The sequence below is a fragment of the Ammospiza nelsoni genome, chromosome 7 (genome assembly GCF_027579445.1).
Source record: "Ammospiza nelsoni isolate bAmmNel1 chromosome 7, bAmmNel1.pri, whole genome shotgun sequence".
Taxonomy (NCBI): domain Eukaryota; kingdom Metazoa; phylum Chordata; class Aves; order Passeriformes; family Passerellidae; genus Ammospiza; species Ammospiza nelsoni.
Genome location: NC_080639.1, coordinates 31,033,388 through 31,046,234, shown reverse-complemented (window position 1 = coordinate 31,046,234; position 12,847 = coordinate 31,033,388). Strand labels below are relative to the sequence as shown.

Here is a 12,847-nt window from a genome sequence, read left to right as displayed (position 1 = left end):
ATCATCCTGTGCATTCTATAATCTCCATATGCAGTTACTGTGTGCTGTGGGATCACACCAAGAACCTGTGTCACATTCAGGGATGGCACTGCCTGAGGCTCAAGAGCCAAGCACAGCAAACAGAAAAGGGAGGAAGAAAAAAGTCATTTATGTCCCCCAGTTTTTCCTCTCTCAGCCTTAGCATACTGACAGAAATTAATTTCTATAGGAAGGGAATTGCACTGTTTGCAAAGTAATCCTCTAGGATTTATTGATCTTTAAGAAAAATCTCATTAAGCAGAATAAGGAAAATTTACAACAGGTATGGGAAAACAAAACAATCTCTTGGGATCTTCACCAGGCCGAAACAGGATTAGCTCTGTAGTTTCTGTAATCTTCCTCACAGAAGAATGCTAATTCCGTCTCATTTTCTAGAAGAAATAAAAAATTAAATATTTAACACACCAGTAAATGAACCACCAACAGCCAGCTATTTAGAATTTTAGAAGACAATTAGCAACTTTATGGTCAAAGAAAATTATAAATCACCACCCACTTTTTTTTTTCCTCATAATATTTTTGAAAAATGTTGCTAGTATTAAAGAGTTTGTTAAATCTCATTAAAAAACACCCCAAACAAACAAAACCACCAAGAACGTGAATGCATAGAAGTAAATATGTACACAAGACCCCACAAGATTTGTTTAACACAGTCTTCAGAATTGTTTGTAAAAACATTCAGCAAATTTAGTGATGACATTTCTAACACCTTCACATGCTAAGAAAGTAATGAAGCGTGATACATTCTTTTTTGTGCATTTTTCTGTTAGGAAAGGGAGAAAGAAACTTCTTTTTCCCATTAAATTAGCCTGTAGGTATAATAATTTAATACTTAGAGGATCAGTAGAATATTTTACAGATCACTTTACATTCTCCCTCATGACCCATCAAAATATGTGTCTGAAGAAGTTAATTTTTTGCCCTGCTGATGATTAATTCATGAGGCTTCGACAATATGCAAAGTGAAAGACACAAATTGGCTTCTCCAGCAATACCTTCAAATACCTCTAATTATTCACAGGGGATATGGCAGAGCTAAAGGACCCACAAAGGTTCAGAACAGTCACAATTCTTTCAACCCAGTAGGTCAAGGACTTCCTCTTCTAAAACAGTAAGTCAGCAACATTACTAATTCAGAACAGAGACAAATCTGATGGAATGCCTTCACAATTATTAAACATGAAATTCTTTAAGGTGCTGAGCCAATAAATTCCACATTCGTATTTTAAATTAAACCTCAAGTTAATGAAGTCTGCCTGTCTTGTAAAAAGAAAAAAAAAAGAAACAAAAAAGAGTAGAAGGGATTTTAGAATCTCAACTAGAAAACAGACAAGACTATTTGTAATGAATACTGAACACTTTATTAACATACACCCTGCTTTAAAAAAAACTGCAAGCATTAACTTTGCTGACTGGATAATAACTGTAATAATAATCACTACTACAGAGGCTTTCCTCTGTAAGAGGATACTTATCTAATGTCCTCATAATTTATTACTCTCTAGCCCAACCCTGTAAAGTGCCAAGGGCAATCAGCTGCAGCTTAGGAAAACTGTTCTGCGTGTATCAGAATTTCCCAGAATTTCTAAGGGTGATTCTGATTGTTTTATTCTAGTAAGTCTTGTCCAGATTAGATGTTGAAAATAAATCATATCTCAATAGGAGATTTCAAATCTTCTTACTGGTTTAAAGAAAATGTACAAAATTTATTGCTTTGTACAAAATGAGGACCAGTGGTACATGATACATGATATCACTTCCTTACTCAGAAAAGTTTTCTACCTCTTGTTGAAGGAGAAAAATCTTCAAGATTTTACTACAAAAACCTCACTCCTAACTTAGCTAATTTTCATGTCAAGATACACTGGAACATATCCAAATTCAAAATGACATAGTGGCACATTGCATTTTTCAAAGAATGGGTTTTCCTCTTCTATCACAAATATCCTCTATATACTAATCACTAATAACTGCTGTTATTTAGAAAAAAAGAAACAAAAAAAAAGCTTTAAATAATTTTCTGTCCTAAATGAACCACCCCTCCCTTTGTACAGAGACACAGAACAGGCTGCTGCATTCCTATTTCCTTTCAGTGTAACATTTAGTCTGATGTTTTGACACCTTTTTGAGATCCAACTGTTTCACTGCTGTAGCTACAAACCCAGTTTCAAAGGCAGATAATATATACAAATACTCATCCATACCTTTCTGAAAGAAGACAGCTTTGTTATTTCTAATTCAACATTTGGCACTGTCATCAGTCCCTCTCCTGAACTGCACTGTCTATTATGCCTTACACAGATAAAGATCATGATTAAATTAATCTTTTCCTAACTAAATTACAAATCTGCAAGGCTTGGGTGCCAGTAATCCTCTTTTTTCTTTTTGTTTCCCTTCCTGCAGACAAAAAGACCTGGTGTGGAGTAAAAAACTATGATTCATATTACAGGAACACTCAAAGACCTTTAGGAAAGGTATATTGGAACCAGAGAAAAACACTGAAGAGACATCCCAAGTCACTTAAAACCAGAAAATAAATCACAGGAAACAGGAGAGCCAAGTAACCTAGAGAAAGAAATCCCTTTGAGCAGCTGGGGAGCAATCAGTGAGCAGCAGGAGCAGGAGGAAGCCTCCTCTGTGAAGCCCCTGCACTCAGAGCTCAGGCACTTAGAGCTTCCCAGGCAGGCAGACCAGATTCAAATGAGCAAATGTCCATATCAAGGTGGAATGCAACCACATCCCCCAAGCACCCTGCTGCCACAAAGTCACTCAGCCACTTTTATGAGAAGCCCAAAGGACATCCAGGGACCATCAGTTTTATCATGACAGACAACTCTTTACATTATTACCAAAAGACATGCCCTATATGTAGTCTCTTGTCAAAATGTGAGAAATCAGGTCAAGTTTCAACTCTTTGCTATGTTCAGCACATTCTCTAAGTGATACTGCTCCAGCTTTCCTGAGCAATCTGGCTATCAGACACTGTATGCTGCACATTAAACAAATCTAATCTTATTTCATTATTCCATGCTGGTTCCACTACTTACATTTCTAACCAAAACATCAGTTTAAATGTTACTGATAAGACCAAGCAGGCACGGTACTAATAACCTATCTGTCAATCATTTAAAATTACTCTCAGCAGAATTATAAGCATACCCTCTAAAAATCACAATTTGCATTCTGAACATTTGGAGTGCAGATACCTGCTGCCCTCAGACCAGTGATTTGAATAATGCTTCCCTGAATAATTATCAAGTCGTGTAAAGAGCATCAGAAATAGCATTTACTTTTCAGCAGCCTGTCCAAACATAATCAGCCAGCTATCAGTTTAATGCTACCACAAGGAACAGCACCTTCAGTCAATACAAATGCACTCCTACCTACTCCAGCTGCTTTCAGTGTGCTGTCTTCCTTCAAAATCAGTTTGTCATCATCTTCCAAACTCACTACAAGCTCACCAGTCTATAAATCAGAGAACCAGAATACAAAAATAAGAATAATTTCCTCTGCTGCAGTCTTGTTTGACAGTGCAGAGATCTGCCTGCATCAAAGCATGCAAAAGGGGAAGAACACAGCTAATAATCTTACCTTAGATTTGTGTGCTTGGTGAATAATCTTCATTGTATCTGAAAGAAAAAACAGTGTTTTCCTAAAACAAGGCTTAAGAAGCACACAACGCTGAAGTTGTACTCAGGCAAAGACAAACAAACAAAGGGGGAAGCTTCAAAATCTTTTGTTATTTACAATTTTGTGTGTTCAACCTGAAAGAGGAGAAAACATCTTAATCTCACAGTTCTGTGGCCACAGCCTTGAAGCAGTCAATGCAACATTAAGGTACCACATCCACTGGGCTTCTGCCTGCTGGCTGAATTACAATAACCAACTAATGACCATCTCAATTGCCACTCAAAACACATCAATTTAAATGCCACTTAGGGTGTTTTAACTTAATAGGTTTTACACATGCAATTGGGGCAGGACCAACAGCATTTATGCACTGTCAACTGCTACAGCTAAGTTGATAGGCAGTAAGTAATTAAGACACAGTAACCTGATCACTTCAGATCATCCCTTGAAATTTTCCTTCTCATGTATACAACACCCACCATCCACAGCAGAAATTTCATTAAGCAAGTTCATTTTGCATGAACATCTACAGCCTCTTCTCTGTAGTGCTACACCCTCTTCAATAATTTCTATTTTACGTTTGTGTAGTGCTTTTAGAAATTAAAAAAAAGGTACCACTTTCTCCTGGCAGCAAGGGCAGGGCTTTGTTAACAGAAGGGAAACACAGGGGAAAATAACACAGTCACCAAAGCAACTGGATGAGTGCAAAGATCCAGAGGGAACAGCTTAAAGCCATGCAACACTAATAAAAAAAAATTGAAGACACTGTGTTTGAACAAATCTGGAGTAACACATCAATACCTTCCCAGCAAAGAAGAAAAACCAGTTCTGCTTGTCTGCTCATTTTCTGTAATTTAGTTTTGTGCATTGACTGAACATTACCTGTTGCAATAGTCTGGTAAGAGAAGGATGCAGCAAAATGAACTATTGGCTAAACCAACTTTCAAATCACAGGAGCAAGTATTCAGATGTTCAGAATAACAGAGATCACATTCCCACTCAGAAGTTTCCTTCCATTCCATTCTGGCCCACTCTGAACACTATCTAAAACATTACATAAGGTAAGAAGTACTCTGTATTCTCACTGCAGAGGTCACTGGGAAGGCAGCCCTGGCATTCTGCAATAATTGTGGTATTAGAAGCAAGACAGACATTAAATTGCAATTACCAGGATCCATCTTGCATAAAAACATTACAAAAAAGCCAAGCAATCACAGAAAAAATATACTGCAATCATGAAACCTTTCTACTGCAGCAAATAAACCCAGCCTGTTCTTTAGTTTTAAGCTCCTCTGTCCACTTTGATACTTTCCCTTTTCTGTAGTCCTTGTCCAGTCATATCCTGAAGCATTGTCTCAGTTCTACTGGCTCAGAGCTCCACCACTGGCACCCAGCACTTTACCACGGGCTCATCTGAGCTATTAAATGGCTTCTTTAACTCTGTTACAGAGATTAAACTATAATCCCTTCCCACAAGCTAAATCCTCTGACTGGCCTTCGCTATTTCATCCCCACTCAATCAGTGGCAGGGACTTGGAAAGTGCCAAGTTTTTATCTTGCCTTTTCTGATGATAGGTCTATCATGGCAATTGATAAGATACCACTTTCTAAGTGATTTTATGAACTACCTGCCATACTGCTCCACATTCATGGATGAAAGAAATAAAATTGAGAAGCTGCTTACGGAACAAGCTGGCACCCGGACTGCCAGCATCAGTGAAAAGGTACTGTGGTGTGAAAAGGTGACAAGGTGCTAAGATAAGACTGACTCAGAAAAAGTTCTAGACCAAGAACCAGAATAATCCATACAAAGAAATGAAGAGAAAATGGAAGTCAGAAGCTTTGAGATGTGAATTGGAGCACTGATCCAAGAGCAGAAATGTGATGGCATTATGTATGATGTTAAAACAAAGTGGTGCTGAATTCTGCAGGGAAGGAAGCTGAAACAGGCACAGTGAGAGACAACCAGATCCAACTGAGATTTCTGGCACTGCCAAACAAAACAGGAGAAACAGTCTGGCTTTTGCTGCAGAAGTCTCACTGCCCTTCCCTCACAAAAACACAGGAAAGACAGCAGAGCACTATAGAGATAGCAGAAATGCCAAAAACACGAACCTGGATGATTCACAGCCTGAGGGGAAGGTGAGGAACCTGGCTTTGATTTTCCTGCAGTTAGCACCATCACAGTAAGAGCAGGCTCCCACTAACTGGTGCAACAGGTTTTAAAGTTATGCTGAGTCCTACAGGGCACAACCAGGCCCTCAGCCACCAGATATGTCTTGGGAAAAGCTAAACTGATCTCCAAGTGATGAAAGAAGCAGCTGGGATAGGCAGCACCAGGGATACAACTGAGAGCAGCAGCTCTAGACAGGAACCCCTCCAACAGCCAAAGCCACAAATGGGGTGAAGGGCACCTCCAAATTCAAACTCACACTTCCAGATGTTATGACCTTAAGTAACACATTAAAAATAATAAGAACATTCAAATACCTGCCACTGATGTATCATCAGTCTTAATCCCTAACTCTTTTTCTAGTTTCCATTTGCACTCTGTATTTCACCATCAGCAAGAGCACAAAATGAAATCTTTGTTTGTTTGTTTTAATAGGCAAATAAAGTTTATTAGCCTTCACATGTATTAAGTAGATTTTTCACTCAGTTCTTTGAATGACCATAGAGGAAGGAGTTAGCCAACTCCAAGAACATGGGACACAGAGGATCACTTGCAGGAAAACTCCATGGAACTTTGAGAATTGCCAAGTTTAGGAGAAGATATGTGACTGACACCCAAATTTACAAACTCCAAGAAAGGAAGTAACGTAGTCTGTCTAAAAAGTTTTCTCTATCCCAAGCAGATAAATTGTACATGTTAACAACAATCTGCACAAAAAGGAAATATAAATATAGCTTTGATAAAGTCAGCTTGAATTTCACATCATGCTATTTCATACCACCAGCTTATATTTAAGAGCTTTCATAACTCTTTGAAGCAAAGTTCCCTTGTTTCTCTCATATTGTGTAAGCTATTTAAGTATATAAGACTCAAGCATTTTCTACTTTTTGCCTTCAGCTTCTGCTTCACCATCAGTAAACAGATATTGAAGTACATAAGCAGACAGAGAACTACAATTTCAAAGTGTTTTGAGACCACAAGCTGCTCATTAGGGTAAAGACAGAGTTAAAAAGCACTTTAAAAAAGTAATAAAAAATTAAAATCAAAACCCATCAGTTCCCAATAGCAAATAATGTAAACCATGCAGCCTAATTCAAAGATTAAAACAGATTTTCATAATAATGGTCAAGTTCTGCAGACAAGATCCCAGTGGCATAACTCCAGCTACAAGAGCTGACAGAGTTGCAAATGTAGGCAGGCACTGGCACCAACATTAGTATTGTACAGCAATTATCTTTTATGTTGTAGAAATGCTGGTGTAAAATATCATGTGGTCATTTGATGGCAATTACAACAAGAAAAATAAAAACCACCTACCATACTTGTAATTTTTAAAAGGAGGAGGAAGTCCTGATCTTGAAGACACATCTATTAAAATAAAAGCACAAAGTTAAAACAAAGTTCTCTTTCTTAATTATTTTCAATCCTTCATTTTCCATTATTGTGCAATGTATGCATCCCCTGGGCAGCCTTTAAATCAAAATAAATCTGCAACATAGGAGAGTTGTTTGAGCATCAAATGCTAAAACACAGCCTTTGGCCCAGATTCTATAGTGACTCCATATGTGAACAAGTCCATTTGAGCATGAAGTCTCTCTGAACAAAACACCCCACGAGGACAGTGAGTCAGTGCAATTAGGGTGTGACCACAGGAGTCTGATCCTTCAGAAATCTGCCAGCAACATCCTTTCAATGGTTTGCCCAGCATCTCTCTTTGCCTTATACAAACAGCTGCCAACTGTCAGCCAGAACTGAATCCTCAGGTAAACAGGGCACAAAAAGGAAGCCAAGCTGTAGAAAATTAACTCTTTAGCTGCTTGCAGGACACAGCCCACAGGTAACTGCAGGGACATTGACACCTGCCCTGGTGCCAGTGCTCCCTGTGACTTAACCAGGACTCAGAAGGCCCAGCCACCAGTGGGGTGCCCAGCAGCAAGGTGGATGAAGCCTTGATTTCTTCAGTAGTTTAACCATTTACCTTAAAGTGCCTCTTCAAACCAGATTACTGTAAATGAAGGAACAGAGCTTTTGCACCCCTGTGGAACAGGGTTCTACGTCTTGTTTAAAACAAACATTGGCTTTGTCTCAAATAACAGTGAGTTGCAATATTGCACACATCAAAAGCAAGTTTCCTACCATTGGTTTTTATTTTCTTGTCCATAACAGCAGCTGTGCCATATGTTCTGAAAGTGCTTGCAGTGTTCCAACAGCATCCCAAGACTTTGTCATGCCTATCACTGTCTAAAAGTATGGAAATTGCCAAACACACGCATGAGTCTTAGGGCAATGTCCTAGGAGTTGCTCAAATGTTACCTAATATAACAGTTCAAGACTTGTTTAAGCTGACTTCATGAAGAAAAAAAAAAAAAAAAACAAAACAAAACAAAATAAAACAAACAAATTATGTTATTTTGTACCCTTTGAATGTTTCCATTGAGGTGTGTGGAAATATACCTGCAGGATTAAGGGTAACACCCTAATGATCAAGTCACTGTGTGGGCTGGTCTACAGTACTTAACTTTTAGATTCACTGTCACTTTCAACCAGGCTTATACAAGAGAAAGCCCACAGATGAGTAAATCTGCACCACAAAGCTCAGGATGGAGACAGAAACAAACACTGTGAGACCACACAGTGTCAAAAACAAATTTTCAAGATTCTTTTTTCTCACAAATAGCAAACAGGCTTGCATTCCCACATGCCACATATTTGCGTAGTTAGGATCAAAAACTTTCTAAATTCTAATAATTTATTCCTATTAATGATGAATATTTGCCTGACAACACCCCTCAAGGAGCCTGAGGCACTGAGCCAAATGCAGTAATGCCCTTGTTTCTCTTAGACAAAATGTGGGTGTTGGGGAAGATGAAACAGGAAAGCCTTATAAATATGATTGCCTGGCAAAAGGTTTTGAGAACATAGAAACTATAAGCAAGACTGAAATGAAAGAAAGCTTTGAGATCCCTCAGTTACTGAACAACTGGAAAACAATGGTGTGGCCAGCTGAAGGTAATCCCCTTTTGATCAAACAATTCCCTCTGCTTGCAGACAGGTCCAAGGGTCAGAGCAGACCCTACAGCTTGGCAGATGGGGTCCAAAGATTAGTTTTTAGGGTTTAAAATGTAACGCATTATGGTAATGTAGTGATTCTTATAGGCTGTATGCAAATGCTATAGGATTCGTATATTGTACTAGATTGGTTAGTGAGAATCAGAATATTCAACACAGAAGAAGATTTATTGTATTGTAACAGGAACCTCACTCTCTTACCCTTTTACCCTCTCATCCTCTCTACCCCTCTCTTCTCTATCACAGACATCTTTTATGAAAAATCCTTTCCTTAGGATTTTTCCTCCTGAGAAGCTGAGAGGCCTCAGGAACAAAATGTAAACATTGATTATAACATTGCTGCTGTGGAATGCAACAGGTGCATCTGTGATTGGTCCCATGTTGGTTGTTTCTAATTAACAGCCAATCACAGTCAGCTGGCTCAGACAGAGAGTCTGAGCCACAAGCCTTTGTTATCATTCTTTCTTTTTCTATTCTTAGCTAGCCTTCTGATGAAATCCTTTCTTCTGTTCTTTTAGTATAGTTTTAACGTAATATATATCATAAAATAATAAATCAAGCCTTCTGAAACATGGAGTCAGATCCTCATCTCTTCCCTCATCCTCAGGCCCCTGTGAACACGGTCACACTTCTCTCAGGCCTGCTCCAGCTGTGGCTGGCAGCTCCCAGCAGGGCCCTGCTCCCAGGCCCTTTGCAATAAACCCCAAATTTCCTGACCTGGCTGCAGAGATCTCTCATCTCTGTCTGTCCCACCCTCTGAGGCTCCTACAGTGGGGATTTGGCATGGGGGAGCAGTCCAGCCAAACTCAAGCACAGCACACCCACCATGGAAGCTCTCCTTAACTCCAGACCTTTCATCTAAGGAAGGAAAGCACACGGGGGGATGCAAACACGAATTTGGCACCTCCACCAGAGCCATCCCCACGCATTTGCTCCACAAGGAGGTGGAGGGACAGCAGCACTTGGGGCTGGAGCAGGCAGAGGAGCAGGCAGGGCTCACCCTGGCGCACGAAGGCCATGAACTCCCGCACCGTCTGCTCCAAGGGGACGCCGTGGAACACCAGGGGCCGGAAATTGCGGTGCTGGAAGGAGCGCACCAGGCGAACCGTGATGGTGCAGCCTTCTGCTGACATCAGAACCAGCTCTGAGCGACCTGGGAAACACCAAAGGGAGGAATTACCATGTGGGAACCCAGGAAATTCCTCTGGCTGCCCTGGAGGGCTCGAGCCCCTGCCCAGGGGGCTCAGAGACCTTAGCACAGAGCCCAAGATCCCTGTGCCTTTGATTTAGCCCTTGAAAAAAACAATTACCAACCTTATATGAAGAATTACAAGCCACAAAAGTTTAAGCAGAATGATAGTGAATTTATCACAGGATGAAAAATAGATTTTTGGGGGTTTTAGAATGGGGGTTCAGGGGGAAAGATGGAGGAATCTGGGCATGTCCAGCCTTTCTCCTTCTTCTGCTTGGCCTCCATCTTCTGCTGTGATGTTGGCACTTTTAGATTGGTTTAGAGTAGAAGCTCACTGTCTAACATAGGCAATAGGCATTGGGAAGTTATTGTAAATATTGTACACGTAGTTTTTAGTATAAAAAGATAACACAGCCCCGGGGGCAGGCAGAGTGCCTTTGACTGTCTTGCTGAGCAGACCTCAGCAGGACAGGAGAAAGAATTTTATAAATAAGATACAATAAACAACCTTGAGACTGAGAAATGAAGAGCTCTGACTTCTTCTTTGACTGCCAGGCTGGGAAAAGAGACTTTCTAACATATCTTGGGGTCACTGTGACCAGCAGAGATTCCAAGATTACTGCCTTTCCTCTGTCTATGAGCACAGCTGGAAAAGGAGGTGCAGGCAGGCCTCGTGTACAGAGTAAAACATGAGAGAAATCCAACAGCACTGGGCCCTTCAGGATTTCACTGCTGTGATTCCCACAGGGAACAAACAGATCCTGCACACCACACACTCCAGTACCTGTGCTGTGCAATGCCACACCAGACCCCCCATTAAACATGCAAAAGTGCTGTGGATAAATGCAGCCACATTTCTCCTCACAGAGAAAAGCAAGGCACAATTCTTTCCAAGAATATTTCTGGGTTTCACATTCTCTGAACCTCAGAGAAAGGAAAAGCAATTCTTATCGTTTGCTGTACTTGTGTTTGTGCAAAAGTAGAATGCAATATGGAGATTGTTTGCCCAAAGTGATGGTGTTTTGTTTCCTTGGCCTATCAAGCCCAAGTGTGTGTGTGTGTTTGTGTCAGGACTGCCAGCTGACAGTCACAAAATTCTCAGCAGTTGTGTGCAGTTGAAAGCTTGCCACATTCAGTTTAGATGTAACGTAACACAGTGCAATATAGTATAGAATAATATAGTATAATAAAGTAATTAATTAGCTTTCTGATAAGATGGAGTCCTCCTCATCATTCCTCCCTGCCACGGGGGTCATCCTGTTTCAATAGATAAATGCAAGAGTGTTGTGTGGGTTTTAAGTGACTGAAGACTTCACCTGCTGGGCTCTAGAAGAATGCCCTAACACAAACAAACCCAAAGACATTTTTAACATACTTGTGTTGGAAAGAGTGTAATACTCTGAAAAATGCCTAAGCTGTGACACAATGCTCATTTTCACCTCCCCAGGGAAAAGTGAAAAACTACCCCACATACACAGGCAAATAATTTTCCTGGTGTACTACAGCATAATTAAGGGATTTAATTTATAATAGTCAGTCTCTAGAACAGCTCTGTGGGCTTATACTAGAGAGCAGAGCCTAAAACAGAGCAGCCTTGGCAACCCAAAACCCTCTTCAAACAAGCCCATATATCGTTCCGTTGGGTTTTTTTTCTCTCCACAGGAAAATAAGCTCTTTTCTACCTTGACAAACTTCTCTATTTTTGGCACTGGGCATCCCTCAGCTTCCTGGCCAAGTGCAGCAGTGCCAGAGCTGCTGCAGCCATGAGCAGGGACATGTTGTGCTCCAACATCAGCACGACCTCTGCACCTCCCATGCTGAGCACGATCTCAGAGTCCACCTCCAGCCCCGACAGGGAACCTTTCACCCATTCATCCCCAAATGATCTTTTTTGTGTGTCTTTTTGGTTTTTCCCCCCTTTTTTTGCTGTGGGGTTATTTAAGTGCCCCACCATCCTGCAGGTGCATCCCACCCTTGGCTGTATTTGTCCCAGCCGTAGCCTGGCAAAGCCAACTACCAATATTTTCATCAATCACTATCTGCACAACTGGGACAAAGACCTTCCACCACACAAGGCAACTTGCTTTTGCATCACCTTGGCTAATAACCCCGAGTTCCAATTCCATTTTAAATGAGTGTGTGTCACACACCACACAAATAATCAAAAAAGTGTACTTTGCACCTGGAAATAACTCGATTTATACTAAACAGCAAAGATGGAGGTTTTCTTAGTGCTATTCCACATGGGCTGGTGATTTGCGGGGTGCAGTAAAGGGCACAGCACTCAACTCACTTGCTCCTAAAGCAGCATGGAGGAACCCTGTGGGAACACAGAACGGGGAGCTCCATCACAAACCGCCAATTTTCACATTTCTACTCAAACCGATCGCACGGAGGGCTGGGACCGTGCACCACCCCGCGCCTCACGTGGACAAGCAGGCAGGTGGGAGGCGCTGGTGGCCCATTCCTCTGGGACAAAGGGACCTCCCGGACCCGCAGCAACCCCGGCATCGCCGCCCGCCCCAGCGCGGCCCGGCCCGGCCGCACCGGCACCGCCCGCCCCACCGGGCCCATTACCGCTCTCCGCCGCCACTTCCGCGTCCCGCCCACCCGCCCCGCCAATCGCGTCCTTTCGGCGGCAGCCCTGAGACACGCGATTGGCTGAGAGGGCTCTGCCCCACCCCTCGCGCCGCCGTTGTCCTCTCACGCGCTGCTGAACGGGAGGCACCCGTGCCGCCTCCGCA

At 41.6% G+C, this 12,847-nt stretch overlaps 1 protein-coding gene across 2 annotated transcripts; it reads right to left on the bottom strand.

Annotated features, from left to right (window-relative positions):
* Positions 1-224: 224 nt before the first annotated feature.
* C7H2orf76 (chromosome 7 C2orf76 homolog) lies at positions 225-12,700 on the bottom strand. Of its 2 annotated transcripts, none has more exons than XM_059476260.1 (6): positions 12,681-12,700; positions 9,912-10,064; positions 7,160-7,210; positions 3,631-3,668; positions 3,423-3,504; positions 225-410 (listed from the first exon to the last, which is right to left on the bottom strand). In XM_059476260.1, exons 2-6 carry the CDS (start codon positions 10,042-10,044, stop codon positions 334-336), a joined length of 381 nt encoding a protein of 126 aa, XP_059332243.1. In that variant the 5' UTR covers positions 10,045-10,064; positions 12,681-12,700; the 3' UTR covers positions 225-333. The 2 variants fall into 2 exon arrangements, with proteins under 2 accessions (XP_059332243.1, XP_059332244.1); XM_059476261.1 differs by lacking the exon at positions 12,681-12,700 and adding an exon at positions 12,397-12,600.
* Positions 12,701-12,847: the final 147 nt, after the last annotated feature.